Raw genomic sequence first — 15,925 nt, forward strand, 5'->3', positions numbered from 1 at the left:
AATGATAATAAATTAAAAATAAATCTTATTATATAAACAACATCTTGTAGGCTATATTTTGTGCGTTTTTCCCCGGGATGTCATAATGACGTGTGTCTTGCTGAACAGCCCAGGCAGGTTTAGAGTCTGGGGTTAATCAATACAAACCGCTCACCGTTCCCCGCAGCTTCAGCATTATCACCCGTGTCTCAATCCCCCGGAGCTGCCTACCTAGACAGCATTTCGTCCATCGTATGCACGCTCCGAGCCAGCCGCCCAGGAATGCAGTAGGTAAGCGCCTGGCTCGAAGCAAGTGAGACACGGCCATTTTCAGATTCCTAACAGCGCCTGTGCTCAGAAGAGCGCACTGGATAGTAGGCATGACGGAGGCCGGTCCTGCGGAGAAACTCGGCCCTCACGATTACAAGAAGCTGGCGCGGCTGTACTGCATGAACGGAGGGTTTCACCTGCGGCTCGCGGCGGACGGAACCGTGGCGGGTGCGCGAGAGGAAGACGAATACAGTGAGTTCCGCTGCAGATGACGCGATGATGATAACGCGTTTATCGGTGCTACTGTAAATGCTCTTGTTAGTGCCAATGTGCTACCAGACTACAGGCAGAATGAGAATAAAGTATTTAAAAAAAAAAATAAAGTAGACAACATTGGGATTGATACAACTGAGAATTGTTATATTGACATTTAAATTCTAAAAGGGCTTTGTGCTGAAAAGCATATTTTCCCCTCAATATTGCTTTATATATATATATATATATATATATATATATATATATATATTGTCAAATGATTATTTAATCACATCCAAAATATTTAATATATATATATGTGTACAGGGTATATTTATTATTATATATAAATACACACACATAAAGGATATATTTAGAAAATATTACATGTATATACATTTATATATTTATATTCATATTTTAATATTATAATAAATATATTTAATATATAAACATACATATTCTTCTTAACACATGCATGTGTGTGTATTTATATATACATAATAAGAGCATATGATGCATATATACTATTACACACATTCGCACACACAAAAAGCAAACACAATGACAGCCCTAATATATATATGCATATGCACACACAATAAAAAATATATACATACAAAAACAAACACAAAACTCAAAAGAAAACATGATGAAAATTATTACACACATTCACATAGCATAGCCTAATATTACACACATTCATATATATATATATATTTACACACACAGAGCTGGGTAGATTACTTAATTGCAATCAGTTACTGATTCCAAATTAAATGGCAAAAATTGTAGCCAGTAACGTAATCCATTACATTACACATTTTAGGTAATAGAATACTTTTAGATCACGTTTGTCCTTGTTTATCACACTGATTTAAATAAGATAATCATATACCACGATGATGTAAAAATACAGAATGGAAAATATACTCCATTCATTGTAATTAACAACATGAAGTGTATTAAAAATTATAGTGGGGTTCGTACAGGAGCTGCAGGGGGTTTGTGAGTTTAATGAAAAGCTACAAAGATTTCAATCAAAGATGCTCACATCCAGCAGGCCAAAAGCTCAGTGTGGGTGCTCGACCACAAACTGTCAGACAGGAAGAGCACAGGCGGCACACCACACCTCCAAACGAGGAAACATATGTATGTTCTCACCACAGGTGATGTTTCGAGCCCACAAGCTCTTCTTCAGATGAAAACCTAGCAATTAATAACGCATTTGAAAGATGAAAGCCTTTAGTTGTAGTTGATGCAGTGTTGAACGCTTCCTAAGAAAGGTTAAATAACCTACCATTTTTTTTCCAAAACCAGAAACCAAATTCATTGTATAGTTGATGCAGTGTTGAACGCTTCCTAAACCTGAAATCATTTTTTTGTAAATCCAGTGGCCAAATGCAGTGTAGCCACCTGAATATTGACTGAAAACTGGAATTTCTGACTGTATATAAGCAGTAGCCCATTTTAGAAAGGAACATTTAAAAGATGAAAGAGAGGAATGCTACATTTGCTATGTATTGCTATTTAAAAGATGAAAGAGAGGAATTAGGGCGAATCAGTACATTACGAATAATGTATTGGTATTGTGTAAATAAAATGCAATCATGCAATCCATAAAAAAAGTCAAATGTAATTTACTCTAATTACAAGTTCTTCATTTTTGGAATCTGTTTACATAATCCGGAATAAATGTAACCAGCTCTGTACACACACACACACACACACACACACACACACACACACACACACAACAAAGTGTGTGAAAAGACTTACATAAACTTGTTTGCATCAACCTGTAAGCATGTCTACTCTAAAGCTCAATAGCATTACAAAATATTTTTTTTTAAAAATGATTTAACTGCTGTATATCTTGCTTGAAAACTTAATTTAATCCATAAAAACTTTTGTCCTTGATCTTCTGTTATTGTGGATGTTGGACACTTCTGGAATGTAGGATTGTTCTGTATCATTTTTAACAATCCTCCCATATTAACAACATTCTTACTGTGTGTGTGTGTGTGTGTGTGTGTGTGTGTGTGTGTGTTTTAAAGGCATACTGCGCATAAAAGCTACTAGTCCAGGAGTGGTGGTCATTGAAGGAGCAGAGACAGGACTTTACCTCTCTATGAATGAAGACGGCAAGCTGTACGCTTCAGTAAGTCTAATCTAATCCTTCTGATACAAAGGCATACATCTTCATCCGTGTTTTTTGAACTGATGCGTGCTTCTTCCCTCTTTGCAGTCATGTGTAACAGATGAAAGTTACTTCTTGGAGAGGATGGAGGAAAACCACTACAACACGTATCAGTCTCAAAAGCACGGGGAAAACTGGTACGTCGGGATAAAAAAGAACGGAAAAATGAAACGCGGTCCAAGAACACACATTGGACAAAAGGCGATCTTCTTTCTCCCTCGACAGGTGGACCAGACAAAGGACTGAGGCCTGAAACCTGATCATATTTCATCACAGAATAACTGCTAACACGTCACAATAAGATCCCATTTGTTCCCATTCGTTAACTACTGCTCATCCCATTCATTTCATAGACCTAAACTAACAATAAAACTACATTTTCATTATCTAATGTTAGAAAATATAAATAATACTGTATATTTACTGTAGAAACAAATACTGTAGCAGATGTATTGCTGTATTAATTATTAGGACATTATGGTAAAGTGAATCACTAACAATAACAAAAACTACTAACTACACACAATGCAGACTCACTGTATACTGTACTAACCCTTAAATGGAAACTGTCCTATTTAAATATGCACTGACAAAGAAAGATATAGTATATAGAATAAAACTGCTATTATAGTGATCTATTTTTATTTTTGAATTGTGAAGAGTTCTTCAGTCCAAACTAACTTAAATGACATTTCATGTTGTATTTTCTTATTATGTAATCATGTGTGTCTGATTGTGTTACATTTTTCTGTTCATGAGCAACTCTGAAATATCAAAGTTATTGTGCTGTCATTGGATCATGTTACATAATAAATCTCCTCACCGACTGTACTGCGTTGAGTCACTGAAAGTATACATTCATGTAAAATTATGAATAAATGGTAAATGTTACTATAAATATTACAATCATGCGTAAGTCACCAAACCAACAAATCATAGTTTATCTTTACTAGCACATACATAATTGATTTATATGTAATTGTTAAAGTTAAGATCCTTCAGCTGAGCATCTAAAAGTTTGGGGTCAATAATATTTGTTTGGAAGGTGGGGTTAATGTTTTGCTAGGCAAGGATGCATTAAATTAATTAAAATTAACTTTCTTATTAAATAAAAATTAGAATATGCTCAAGCATCTGAAGGATCATGTGACACTGAAGACCAGAGTAATTTTTCATCACAGGAAACAAATGCATTTAAAAAAAAAAAAAAAAATTAAATAGAAAACCTTTGTAATAGTATTAGAGCTGTGGATTTAGCACATTAAATGGTGCTGTTAAATTAGAAAAAATAATGCATTAAAATTATTAATGCATTAAAGTCAGCTCGCCCCTCCCATACCTGCACGTCATCTTGCATTGATGCAATTAACAAGATGACTGTCTGATTTCACAACATTACTAAATAAAAGCAGCATCGGTGAGAATGAGAGACTTTTTTTAAATTAGTGTATAATACTGACAAATACACAAGAGATCTGTGGTCTTGCCATATGTTACATTTATTAAAAGTTACTCGACAAGTGTAAAACATACAAATCACAAACAACTAAGCACTATCCCATACTGAAGTCTTCAATAAAAACAAAAAGATCGATCAACCATCTACTGCTACATTTGGCATCATAAAATATTGTTATTCACACTGATTGATTAAGCGCATTACATATTAAGGTGTGCTTTAATGCTGTTTATATATTGAACTGCTATGAATCTAAGCTAACCTTTTATATAATAAGAGTACAATTTTGGTCCGTTTGGTGACAGGAATTTAAAGACATATTTTTGAATACACTTTTAATATGCTTTTGGCTTTACAAGGACCTGGCAGTCGCTCTGTGCATCTTGTTCTGTTTAAATCTTGAAAGTGCATGTTTATAACGTTTAATATCTCTCGTCTCGTATACTGTATATACATACTCTTGTTCTAGTTCACAAAGTTCAGTTACTAGATTTACCCACTTAGTAAAATTACAACTTTCCCACAAATTAAGAGAAAACCCACAAAAACATTCTGAAGTGGAGCACATGCACATGTAAGTTTCTAACTGCATGATAATGAATGCATACTGTACGACTGAATTAAGCACTGATCAATGGTTGGAGGAACTCGAAAGCTTTAGTAAAAAATACAATGTAGTTAGTTGCATTATGCAAACAACTAGAAGTGGAAGGGCGTCTGAAGCAGATGTGTTCTTTGCACTGTTGCTGTTTATGTCCTGAAGATTCAAAAAAGCTCTCTCTGACTTTACCGTTTTGTTCATTTTGCAATTATCCTGAGATTTTAATCTATTCAAAAATCAAAGGAGGAAAACACTTCACCTTCGTTTTAATATCATGACCGTAATTATTTATATCACTGAAAGGTTGTCTTTTAATTGATTTTCCCCTAATGCAATGCACACACCTCATAAAAAAAAAAAAAAAAAGGTAAATTTCTTGTGATGTACCTAATAGATAAAAAGAACTCGGGTACGAGGAAGGGTAGACATGGACTGATCTGCCATGTTGCGAACTCTGGAATAGTTAACAAATCCCCGGAAGAACAGCAGGAATCCTGGTGGAATAAAAATGACAATAGTTGCAATAATATATTGATTTTTTAATAAAAAAAAAGATAAATGATAATACTTAAGTAATGATATAAAATAATATTCACAATAAAGTAATAATGTTAAATTTTTTTTTTTTTTTTGAGATTTGGAGAAATGTAACATGCTTAGCAATGGATCCTCTGCAGTGAATGGGTGCCGTCAGAATGAGAGTCTGATAAAAACATCACAATAATCCATAACAGTCTATAATTCATAACGCTTCCTCCAGTGAAACACAACATTTTTTCAGAGCTGTTTTGGCTTGTGAACAGTGCTTGATCTGTGCATATTTCTCTCCTGATTCAGAAGAGATGAGTTTACACTACAGAACGCAGCCGGAGGAAAATGTTTAACATTAAAACCTTTTTAATGATGGATTTGTTTCTTATAAACACTCAGCTTTTCACTTCTCCAGATGTTAACTGATGGACTGGAGTGATGTGGATTACTGTGATGTTTTTATCAGACTCTCATTCTGACGGCACCCATTCACCACAGCGCATCCATTGCTGAGACACTGATGCAATGCTACATTTCACCCAAATCTGATGAAGAAACAAACTCATCCTAATCTTGGCTGATCTGAATTCGAGGTAAACCGTCATAACATTTTTATTTTTGGGAAAACTATTACTTCAACGATTATTTTTAATGAATCAGTGCAATAAAAACATTTATTCACACTAATGTGCAACTATGCACTCACCTACAACAAGGAAAACCCACCACAGCCAGTACTGGCCGTCAAAATATCCAGGGAAGTAGGTGGAAAACTGTTTAATCACAGAAAGAAAACGGTGAGTGTTGTTCATCCTCTAATAAAATAATAATATGAAATTACAGATAATATTAAAAATAGTTTGAAACACATAGAACATGTCATACCCTGACAATCAGGACCCACTTGACCAGGGACAGTCCAAACCCAGAGATGGCTCCATAGCGTCCAGCCGCAGACGTGGTCAGACAGAAGGACAGGAAGAAGCCAATCCAGTTAAAGAGGAATCAAAATAAATAAACAAAAAAAAAAATATATATTAACATAACTTTTCTTATGAGCTGTTACTTATAAATATTACGGATAAATAAATATTACTAAAACTGCCAGTAGGTGGCAGCAAGTCTGTCTTAATGAGCGATTCATTGAATCATTCTTCCAAACGATTCATTTAGCAATGAAGCAAGTGACAGCCAAGTCACTGACTCAAATGATTTGTTCAAATAATTCATTTAAAAAACAAAACAGCACAGCGTTGCTCCGAGACGCATAAATGTTCTGCTATGAGTCTGACTGGAACTATTTTTGTAGGCGAAACACAAAAGAAAAATAAATAAATTTGTCTAAAAATGTAACTCGATCCATATGAACTTTTTCTGAACTGACGTATAAAATTAATATCAACTTTGCGATTGCGATCACATGCTTATATTCAAGAAAACAGCTGATGCTGCTTTAAATATAAAAACAAAAACAGAAATAGATTTATTTTTCTTTCATAACTTGACTTACAGGGTCATCATGCAATGAATGCGTCTGGACTCTCAAGACAAGTTCACGCTTGTTTTTTGCAATGCGACTGACACACTCCATAATTTCAGGTCGTATATTGTTAATTAAAAGAACAATTGCGATTATCGCACACAGTAAATAACGCGCACCCATACCATCATCCCAAAGAACTGAGCACTCTTACTGAAAAACGTAAGCATGAAAATCCCATCGTTCCCAACCCGCAGCTGATCCGTATCTTCAAAGCTGTCTCTGGCAATGAAGTCCTCCTCCTGTAGAAGAAGAACAAGCACAGACGTGTCAAACAGAGGCTTAATTAACCGTAATTACCCCTAAAACAGCCAGAAAGGCTCACCCTGTCGGAGACCAGAGGAACGGTGGTCTCTGCTTTGCTCCTCTCAGCCTCGTCGTACGACGGCAGTGACGTGGCAACATTGTAGGACGGGGGTTTGGGGTAAACATCATCCTCCTTGTACTCAAAGAAAGCTACAGCAAACGCGTCAGACAGAGTTAAACAGTCAGGAATAATGAGAGGCGCAGCAGTTATTTCTGGTTCACACGCTCAGGTTACCTGCGTTACTCGCTGGGACGCTGCTGTACGGGGGAGGCGCATCCGCGGCTTGTTGAGACACCTCCGCCGACTCCTCCTCATTATTCAACTACACACAAAACAAAAACACAGCTGCTGGATACACACACACACAGCCATTTAAGACACTTCCATAACTGTTGCAACAGAGATGGAAATACACATTTTAAACACATTAATTAATTATGTGTTGAGTTTTTTTCTGTTCTAATGAAGGGGTGCCAATACTTTTGTCCATATAGTGTATATAGATACACTGTGTGTGTGTGTGTGTACTCACATACATATTAAAGCACACGTACTAAAGACTGTTTATATATTAGTTTATATATATATAAGTAAACATAAAATTTTCTAAATATTTCTAATATATTTTAATAAATAGTAAACAAACAATCTCTAACAAGTACAGTTATTATATATTTCGTCACCGAAAATTATTGAGGTCATGTAAGTTACACACACACACATATATATATATATATATATATCAACTTTTGTATTTATATATATATATATATATATAGTACAATTAATATATATGTTTGTGTGTGTGTGTGTATATAGTGCTGAAATATGATTTATATGATTATTCACAAAAAATGAATAAATTCAACTTTGTCTTTTTGTAAGTCGTGGACTTTAACAGTTTTACATGAGATCGGAATGACAACCTAATATATATATATATATATATATATATATATATAATTTATATATATATATAATATATATATATATATATATATATTAATTGATAATTTGACGATATTGTATTCATATTCGATATTTAATCCTCGTGAGCGCTTGGTTTTTCCGGTTTGTTGTCACTGCTAATGCTAACTGAAGGCCGCGGCTAATTAAACCATAAACCTGACTTTATCCTCTCTCTTCTAAAAACATTACAGTTTAGACTATACGAGGGAAAAGTCAGGCTAACTGAAATAAATCTGGTTTATCTGTTAAACTGGTTTTATCAAACCCAGGTTTGTTGGCGTTACCTGCTGGTATCCGCTCCTCTGATCCGTCATTCTTCCGCGTTTATCTCTTCACTCAATCACTCATACAGGAGAAGTGAGCACTGGTTTAACGTAAGTTATACTTAATATCACAAACTGATTGTTCGTTGATTGAAATGTTCTCGTGTGTAGTCAGACTGACAGTACTAGGCTATACTGTAGCCCAAACAATGGCGACTGCGCATGCTCAGTGCGGCTCTGGCTCAAACTCTAGTGTGCTGCCTACCTAGACAGCATCTCAGCTGTTATAGACGTTCAGGCTTAGACAGCTGCCCAGGTTTATTAACACACAGCCCGTGGGTGTATTTATGTCAGTGCAAAGATTGTTGTTATGTAACCAATTACCTGCTTAACTGTTGAACCTTTAGAAGGACCTTTGAACTTTTATACTTTCACTTGTCTTCACAGTGGCTAGAGAGATTAGTGCATTTTATACCAGTCCCAGTACTGTAATAAACACTCAGTATTTCAGTAAGTGCAGTCTGTTGAGTGCTGTCATTTTTGACTCCGGAGGGCAAGTCTTATTCCTAACTATTGTGAATCACTGAGTTATTGTCATGTATGAACTTGATTACACTGAACTGCCTATATTGGAAATGTTTTTATGACTTTTCACCTGCATGATGGGAAAATGTCTCTTTAGTCTAATAGTTTCACATAATAATAAATATATATATACATATACAGTACAGACCAAAAGTTTGGAAACATTACTATTTTTAATGTTTTTGAAAGAAGTCTCTTCTGCTCATCAAGCCTGTATTTATTTGATCAAAAATACAGAAAAAACAGTAATATTGTGAAATATTATTACAACTTAAAATAATAGTTTTCTATTTTTTTCTATTTATTCCTGTGATGCAAAGCTGAATTTTCAGCATCATTACTCCAGCCTTCAGTGTCACATGTAACATCCAGTCTATCACATGATCATTTTAGAAATCATTCTAATATTCTGATTTATTATGAGTGTTGGAAACAGTTCTGCTGTCTAATATATTTGATGAATAAAAGGTTAAAAAGAACTGCCTTTATTCAAAAATAAAAAAAAAAAATCTAATAATATATATTCTAATAATATATTTTCTTTACTATCACTTTTTATCAATTTAACACATCCTTGCTGAATAAAAGTATTGATTTTATTTTAAAAAAAAAGAAAGAAAAAAAATTACTGAACAGTAGTGTATATTGTTATTACAAAATATTTATATTTTAAAAACATAGCTTCTTTTTTTATTTCTTTTATTTTTTTTACTTTTTATTCATCAAAGTATCCTAAAAAAGTATCACATGTTCTGAAAAAATATTAAGCAGCAGAACTGTTTCCAACTTTGATAATGAATCATCATATTAGAATGATTTCTAAAGGATCATGTGATAATGATCCTAAAAATTCAGCTTTGCATCACAGAAATAAATGATAATTTAAAGTATAATAAATTTAAAAACAATTATTTTAAATTGTAATAATATATCACACAAAATTACATTTTTTTCTGTATTTTTGATCAAATAAATGCAGGCTTGATGAGCAGAAGAAACTTCTTTCAAAAACATTAAAAATGGTAATGTTTCCAAACTTTTGGTCTGTACTGTATATATATATATATATATATATATATATATATATATATATATATATATATGGTAATTATTGTACAGTAAAACATATTGCCCTCCTCCACCAGTGTTGTCGTCGATAACTAAAACAAATACTATTTAAACACGTTTTCATGAACTGAAATAAAGCTTAAATAAAGTACAATAAATAAAATAAAATATTAAAACTAAAAAAATAAAACATTACTATTTTTAATGTTTTTGAAAGAAGTCTCTTCTGAAATAATAATAATTAAAAATAAAAGTGAAATAAAAATAAAGGTATGCATGTATATATATACACACACACATACATAAATATATACCTATATGTTAAAAATAAAATGAAACTATAAAAACAAAAGGCAATGTTAAATATTATAACATCATATAAATACTCAAATACCGTATCATCAATGCAAAGATTAATATTTACAGTACTAAGTCTATTTATTCATCAATTTGTTGTTTATTTGGTCACATTTAAAGAATCAGGATTCCAAGTCGATTATTATATAAAGACATCTTAATTCAATACATCAGGTATTGAGAGGTTTAATAAAAGAAATAAAGTGATATAGAGACAGTACATCTGTTGTGTGTCCATTCTTCTTATCAATATCAGTCTAACACCATCTTGTTGTGCACATCCATAATGCCTGAAAAAAACAACATTAACAAACTGATGATGTCATTGTCTTACATGCACAGTATCACTGTATTAATGTCATTCCCTCAGGAGAGAGAGAGAGAGAGAGAGAGAGAGAGAGAGAGAGAGATCAACAAGCAATGTAAAACTACGGAAGTCAGTGCTACCTTTGAAATACTTGACCGTTTTGACCCTCAGCTCCTGTGTGGCGTCTTCATCGCACACAAACACAGCCTGCGGGTGCTGCTGGAACGCTGACACCGTCCACATGTGATTCACTCCCTCTTCCAGGGCTTTATAGAGCGCAAACGCTTTATGTGAGCCGGTGATAAGAATCATGACCTGAAAACGTCATGTAATCATGTTAGCGTATGTTGTATTGATTCAGATCAGCCCATGACTGCTACTCACAAACTATGATCAGTGTCGGGGGTAACGCGAGTTAAGTAACTAGAAAAGTAACACATTACTTTTTAATTCAGGCAAGGTTACGTTTATTTATATATGAAATGTACTCATGAAAGTAAAGTTAGGATGAGCTGTTTCTTTGAGGACCACTGCACTGCAGCTGCCTTCTAGCCATGTTTCGTTTAGAAACATAAAATCCAGGTTGTTTGTGGTTATTAAGTCATTGATTAGAAATTATTTAATTATTTTTTTTAGTGAGCGAATGTTTAAAAATGCTTACATCAGTGTTGGGGGTAACGCATTAGAAGTAACTAGAGATACGTAATGAGATTACTAAAGTAACGCATTCATCTCACTCACAAAATAAAAATAAAAATCAAATTTAGTTTTCTTCAAAATTAATAAAAACTGTTAAAAGCAACTCAGAATGACTGCAATAATTAAATATGTTAAATAATACTGATATCCTTTATGTATTTAATCCCATTTTATTAACCAATTTGCTGCTGACCTATGATGATCCAATTCAACCATAAGCAAAAATTACACAAGATAAACTAACATTTCTTCTTCTTTTATTGCTGAAGAGTGTTGAACTTTCTTCTTCTGCTTTCTACTGTACAGACGTGAATTTACAATATTGTAACGCAATATTGTAATGTATTACTTTTAAAAGTAACTTTCCCCAACACTGGCTAACATACTTTCACTAACACATTACTTTCTATAAAAAGTAACTAAGTAACGTAATGCATTACTTTCTATAAAGAGTAACTAAGTAACGTAATTATTTACTTTTTTAGGAAGTAACGCAATATTGTAATGCATTACTTTTAAAAGTAACTTTCCCCAACACTGGCTAACATACTTTCACTAACACATCACTTTCTATAAAAAGTAACTAAGTAACGTAATGCATTACTTTCTATAAAAAAGTAACTAAGTAACGTAATGCATTACTTTCTATAAAAAGTAACTAAGTAACATAATTAGTTACTTTTTTAGGAAGTAACACAATATTGTAATGCATTACTTTTAAAAGTAACTTTCCCCAACACTGGCTAACATACTTTCACTAACACATTACTTTCTATAAAAAGTAACTAAGTAATATAATTAGTTACTTTTTTAGTAAGTAATGCAATATTGTAATGCATTACTTTTAAATATAACTTTCCCCAACACTGGCTAACATACTTTCACTAACACATTACTTTCTATAAAAAGTAACTAAGTAACGTAATGCATTACTTTCTATAAAGAGTAACTAAGTAACGTAATTATTTACTTTTTTAGGAAGTAACACAACATTGTAATGCATTTACTTTTAAAAGTAACTTTCCCCAACACTGGCTAACATACTTTCACTAACACATCACTTTCTATAAAAAGTAACTAAGTAACGTAATGCATTACTTTCTATAAAAAGTAACTAAGTAACGTAATGCATTACTTTCTATAAAAAGTAACTAAGTAACATAATTAGTTACTTTTTTAGGAAGTAACACAATATTGTAATGCATTACTTTTAAAAGTAACTTTCCCCAACACTGGCTAAACATACTTTCACTAACACATCACTTTCTATAAAAAGTAACTAAGTAACATAATTAGTTTACTTTTTTTAGTAAGTAATGCAATATTGTAATGCATTACTTTTAAAATATAACTTTCCCCAACACTGGGCTAACATACTTTTCACTAACACATTACTTTCTATAAAAAGTAACTAAGTAATATAATTAGTTACTTTTTTAGTAAGTAATGCAATATTGGTAATGCATTACTTTTAAATATAACTTTCCCCAACACTGGCTAACATACTTTCACTAACACATTACTTTCTATAAAGAGTAACTAAGTAACGTAATTATTTACTTTTTTAGGAAGTAACGCAATATTGTAATGCATTACTTTTAAAAGTAACTTTCCCCAACACTGGCTAACATACTTTCACTAACACATCACTTTCTATAAAAAGTAACTAAGTAACGTAATGCATTACTTTCTATAAAAAGTAACTAAGTAACGTAATGCATTACTTTCTATAAAAAGTAACTAAGTAACATAATTATTTAAAAATTTACCAAGTAACACAATATTGTAATGCATTAATTTTAAAAGTAACTTTCCCCAACACTGGCTAACATACTTTCACTAACACATTACTTTCTATAAAAAGTAACTAAGTAATATAATTAGTTACTTTTTTAGTAAGTAATGCAATATTGTAATGCATTACTTTTAAATATAACTTTCCCCAACACTGGCTAACATACTTTCACTAACACATTACTTTCTATAAAAAGTAACGTAATGCATTACTTTCTATAAAGAGTAACGAAGTAACGTAATTATTTACTTTTTTAGGAAGTAACGCAATATTGTAATGCATTACTTTTAAAAGTAACTTTCCCCAACACTGGCTAACATACTTTCACTAACACATCACTTTCTATAAAAAGTAACTAAGTAACGTAATGCATTACTTTCTATAAAAAGTAACTAAGTAACGTAATTTATTACTTTCTATAAAAAGTAACTAAGTAACATAATTAGTTACTTTTTTAGGAAGTAACACAATATTGTAATGCATTAATTTTAAAAGTAACTTTCCCCAACACTGGCTAACATACTTTCACTAACACATTACTTTCTATAAAAAGTAACTAAGTAATATAATTAGTTACTTTTTTAGTAAGTAATGCAATATTGTAATGCATTAATTTTAAAAGTAACTTTCCCCAACACTGGCTAACATACTTTCACTAACACATTACTTTCTATAAAAAGTAACTAAGTAACGTAATGCATTACTTTCTATAAAAAGTAACTAAGTAATATAATTAGTTACTTTTTTAGTAAGTAATGCAATATTGTAATGCATTGCTTTTAAATATAACTTTCCCCAACACTGATCTCGCCATTATTAAAATTGTAAATCTAGCAAAGTTTTTTTTTGCAATGAGAGAATGCAAAAAAAATTTTTGTTGTTATTTTTGGTATCTTAAAATCAGAATAGTGTGCACTTTTTTATTATTAATTATGCACATTATTATAATATTATTAATATCATTTTCATTTTTTTTATATTGTTTTGTTATTTTTATTTTATTTATATATTTTTAAGTATCAGTTTATGCTCTGTAAATAAATGCAGACTGTAATATACGTAGTTGCTATTTTGTAAGCTACACAGCATATAAACTAGCTTACAATAAATGTTTGAAGGCACTGTTTGAATAAATGTGGCCAGAGAAATGTGCAATTAGTTTGGCACTAAAGCGGAGTCATCTATAGGAGCAGAAGAAGGAAGGGGCTTACATCTATAGACGTAATAATTAGGAAAAACACAAATATGAATATTTGTACCTCTCTAGCATCCATCACTGTGCCAACACCAACCGTCAGCGCCATGGTGGGGACTTTAGAGAGATCGCCATCAAAGAAACGAGCGTTAGCCAGAATGGTGTCCATAGCTAGGGTCTTAACACGCGTTCGGGACACCAGACTGGATCCAGGCTCATTGAATGCGATGTGGCCATCAGGTCCAATACCTGCAACACGATAACAAGCCAGAGTTGTTTAATAGTGGCACTCACAGATCACAGGTCAAAGTTCAATCGACTGTCTTACCGCCAACAAAAAGTTCGATTCCTCCAGCAGCTTTGATTTTGGCTTCAAAGTCCTGACACTCCTTCTCTAGACTTGATGCGTTGCCGTCTAGGATGTGCGCATTTTCTGCTCGGATGTCGATGTGCTTGAAGAAGTTGTTCCACATGAATGAATGGTAGCTTTCAGGGTGGTCTCTAGGAAGTCCTGTAACAAAACCAACAAGTTCAGCGTTCGACTAAACATACGACGGGCAGTTCAACCCTTGATCCCCAAGCATAAACGAGCACTCACTCACCTACATACTCATCCATATTAAACGTTTTCACATACTGAAAAGATATCTCTCCCTTCTTGTGATACTCGATCAGTTTCTTGTAGCATCCAAGCGGAGTGCTTCCTGCAAAACACAGGAGGACCTATATTACAAATCAACCTGTTTGCACAAAACAGTGATTTTTGTTTTTGTTTTTAATAACTACCTGTTGGAAGACCCAGAGTGAAGAACCGGTCAGGACCGGGATTAAACTTCTTGATCCTGTTCCTGATGTATTTGGCAGTCCATTCGCTGACCTGCTCATAGTCATCCAGTATGATGAGCTTCATGGCTTTATCTGTGTCTGAAGGAAGAAAACAGGTAAATTAACATGGAGTCTCTGTGTGTGTATGTGTGTGTGTGTGATACAGTCCTGCCTTCTCCAGACTTTAGCACCATACATTAATGCGGAAGCACAGTTGTAGTTTATTACACTTCACTGATATTTAGAAAGTGCACAAACAGCTGTAAGACAACTGACTGTAAACATGCGACAGATTATTGAAGGTTTATTTTTACTTCACTACTCTTTTTGTCACACCAACTATACGTAGTTTCTCTCAGCAAGTTAATAAACAAACTATAATCGTTTGCTTTTGAGTTACAATTTTTTTTATATAGAACACTTGACTAGAAAATCGCGATGGTGACACTGTCTGGAATTAATAATAAAATATATTAAAACACTCACACACACAAAGAGACCGTCGTATTGAGGTAATAAACTCTTACCAGATCATATGTTTGTGAGTAACTCTCCCTGCAGCTCAGAGGAACACGATCATGTGATCGAGAGGAAATGTTGCACTTTTCACACAGGATTTGAGAGTAAAATACACTGCGTCATCAAAAAGGGATTTTAGGAATGATTTAGAAACGAATTTGGCCAAATTTACCAGATTTATAAACTTAAAAAAGAAAAAAA

At 33.0% G+C, this 15,925-nt stretch overlaps 3 protein-coding genes across 3 annotated transcripts; 1 reads left to right on the forward strand and 2 right to left on the reverse strand.

Annotated features, from left to right (window-relative positions):
- Window positions 1-44: 44 nt before the first annotated feature.
- Window positions 45-3,535, forward strand: fgf1a (fibroblast growth factor 1a). Its single transcript, XM_019122651.2, has 3 exons — window positions 45-501; window positions 2,562-2,665; window positions 2,753-3,535. The coding sequence occupies exons 1-3, from the start codon at window positions 360-362 to the stop codon at window positions 2,948-2,950; spliced, it is 444 nt and encodes a 147-aa protein (XP_018978196.1). The 5' UTR covers window positions 45-359; the 3' UTR covers window positions 2,951-3,535.
- A 650-nt stretch (window positions 3,536-4,185) lies between these two features.
- On the reverse strand, window positions 4,186-8,617 carry ndfip1 (Nedd4 family interacting protein 1). Its single transcript, XM_042738644.1, has 7 exons — window positions 8,396-8,617; window positions 7,377-7,464; window positions 7,161-7,291; window positions 6,987-7,077; window positions 6,181-6,302; window positions 6,002-6,068; window positions 4,186-5,258 (listed from the first exon to the last, which is right to left on the reverse strand). The coding sequence occupies exons 1-7, from the start codon at window positions 8,423-8,425 to the stop codon at window positions 5,152-5,154; spliced, it is 636 nt and encodes a 211-aa protein (XP_042594578.1). The 5' UTR covers window positions 8,426-8,617; the 3' UTR covers window positions 4,186-5,151.
- A 1,847-nt stretch (window positions 8,618-10,464) lies between these two features.
- On the reverse strand, window positions 10,465-15,868 carry gnpda1 (glucosamine-6-phosphate deaminase 1). The gene is made up of 7 exons (XM_042738645.1): window positions 15,733-15,868; window positions 15,167-15,304; window positions 14,983-15,084; window positions 14,709-14,891; window positions 14,445-14,629; window positions 10,832-11,006; window positions 10,465-10,674 (listed from the first exon to the last, which is right to left on the reverse strand). The coding sequence occupies exons 2-7, from the start codon at window positions 15,288-15,290 to the stop codon at window positions 10,637-10,639; spliced, it is 807 nt and encodes a 268-aa protein (XP_042594579.1). The 5' UTR covers window positions 15,291-15,304; window positions 15,733-15,868; the 3' UTR covers window positions 10,465-10,636.
- Between the last annotated feature and the right edge of the window lie 57 nt (window positions 15,869-15,925).

The sequence above is a fragment of the Cyprinus carpio genome, chromosome B14, assembly GCF_018340385.1.
Source record: "Cyprinus carpio isolate SPL01 chromosome B14, ASM1834038v1, whole genome shotgun sequence".
Classification (NCBI taxonomy): Eukaryota; Metazoa; Chordata; class Actinopteri; order Cypriniformes; family Cyprinidae; genus Cyprinus; species Cyprinus carpio.

Bases quoted from the DNA above. Each gene is read 5' to 3' on its own strand.
- fgf1a (XM_019122651.2), top strand. From the start codon at position 360: ATGACGGAGGCCGGTCCTGCGGAGAAACTCGGCCCTCACGATTACAAG. The intron at 502-2,561 runs GTGAGTTCCGCT...TGTGTTTTAAAG, and splicing joins GCGAGAGGAAGACGAATACA to GCATACTGCGCATAAAAGCT. The intron at 2,666-2,752 runs GTAAGTCTAATC...CCCTCTTTGCAG, and splicing joins ACGGCAAGCTGTACGCTTCA to TCATGTGTAACAGATGAAAG.
- ndfip1 (XM_042738644.1), bottom strand. From the start codon at position 8,425: ATGACGGATCAGAGGAGCGGATACCAGCAG. The intron at 6,303-6,986 runs AGAGTGCTCAGT...TTTATTTATTTT, and splicing joins CATGCTTACGTTTTTCAGTA to GATTCCTCTTTAACTGGATT. The intron at 6,069-6,180 runs GTATGACATGTT...GTGATTAAACAG, and splicing joins AGTGGGTCCTGATTGTCAGG to TTTTCCACCTACTTCCCTGG.
- gnpda1 (XM_042738645.1), bottom strand. From the start codon at position 15,290: ATGAAGCTCATCATACTGGATGACTATGAGCAGGTCAGCGAATGGACT. The intron at 15,085-15,166 runs GTAGTTATTAAA...TGTGTTTTGCAG, and splicing joins CACTCTGGGTCTTCCAACAG to GAAGCACTCCGCTTGGATGC. The intron at 10,675-10,831 runs GTAGCACTGACT...TGTTTTTTTCAG, and splicing joins AACGGTCAAGTATTTCAAAG to GCATTATGGATGTGCACAAC.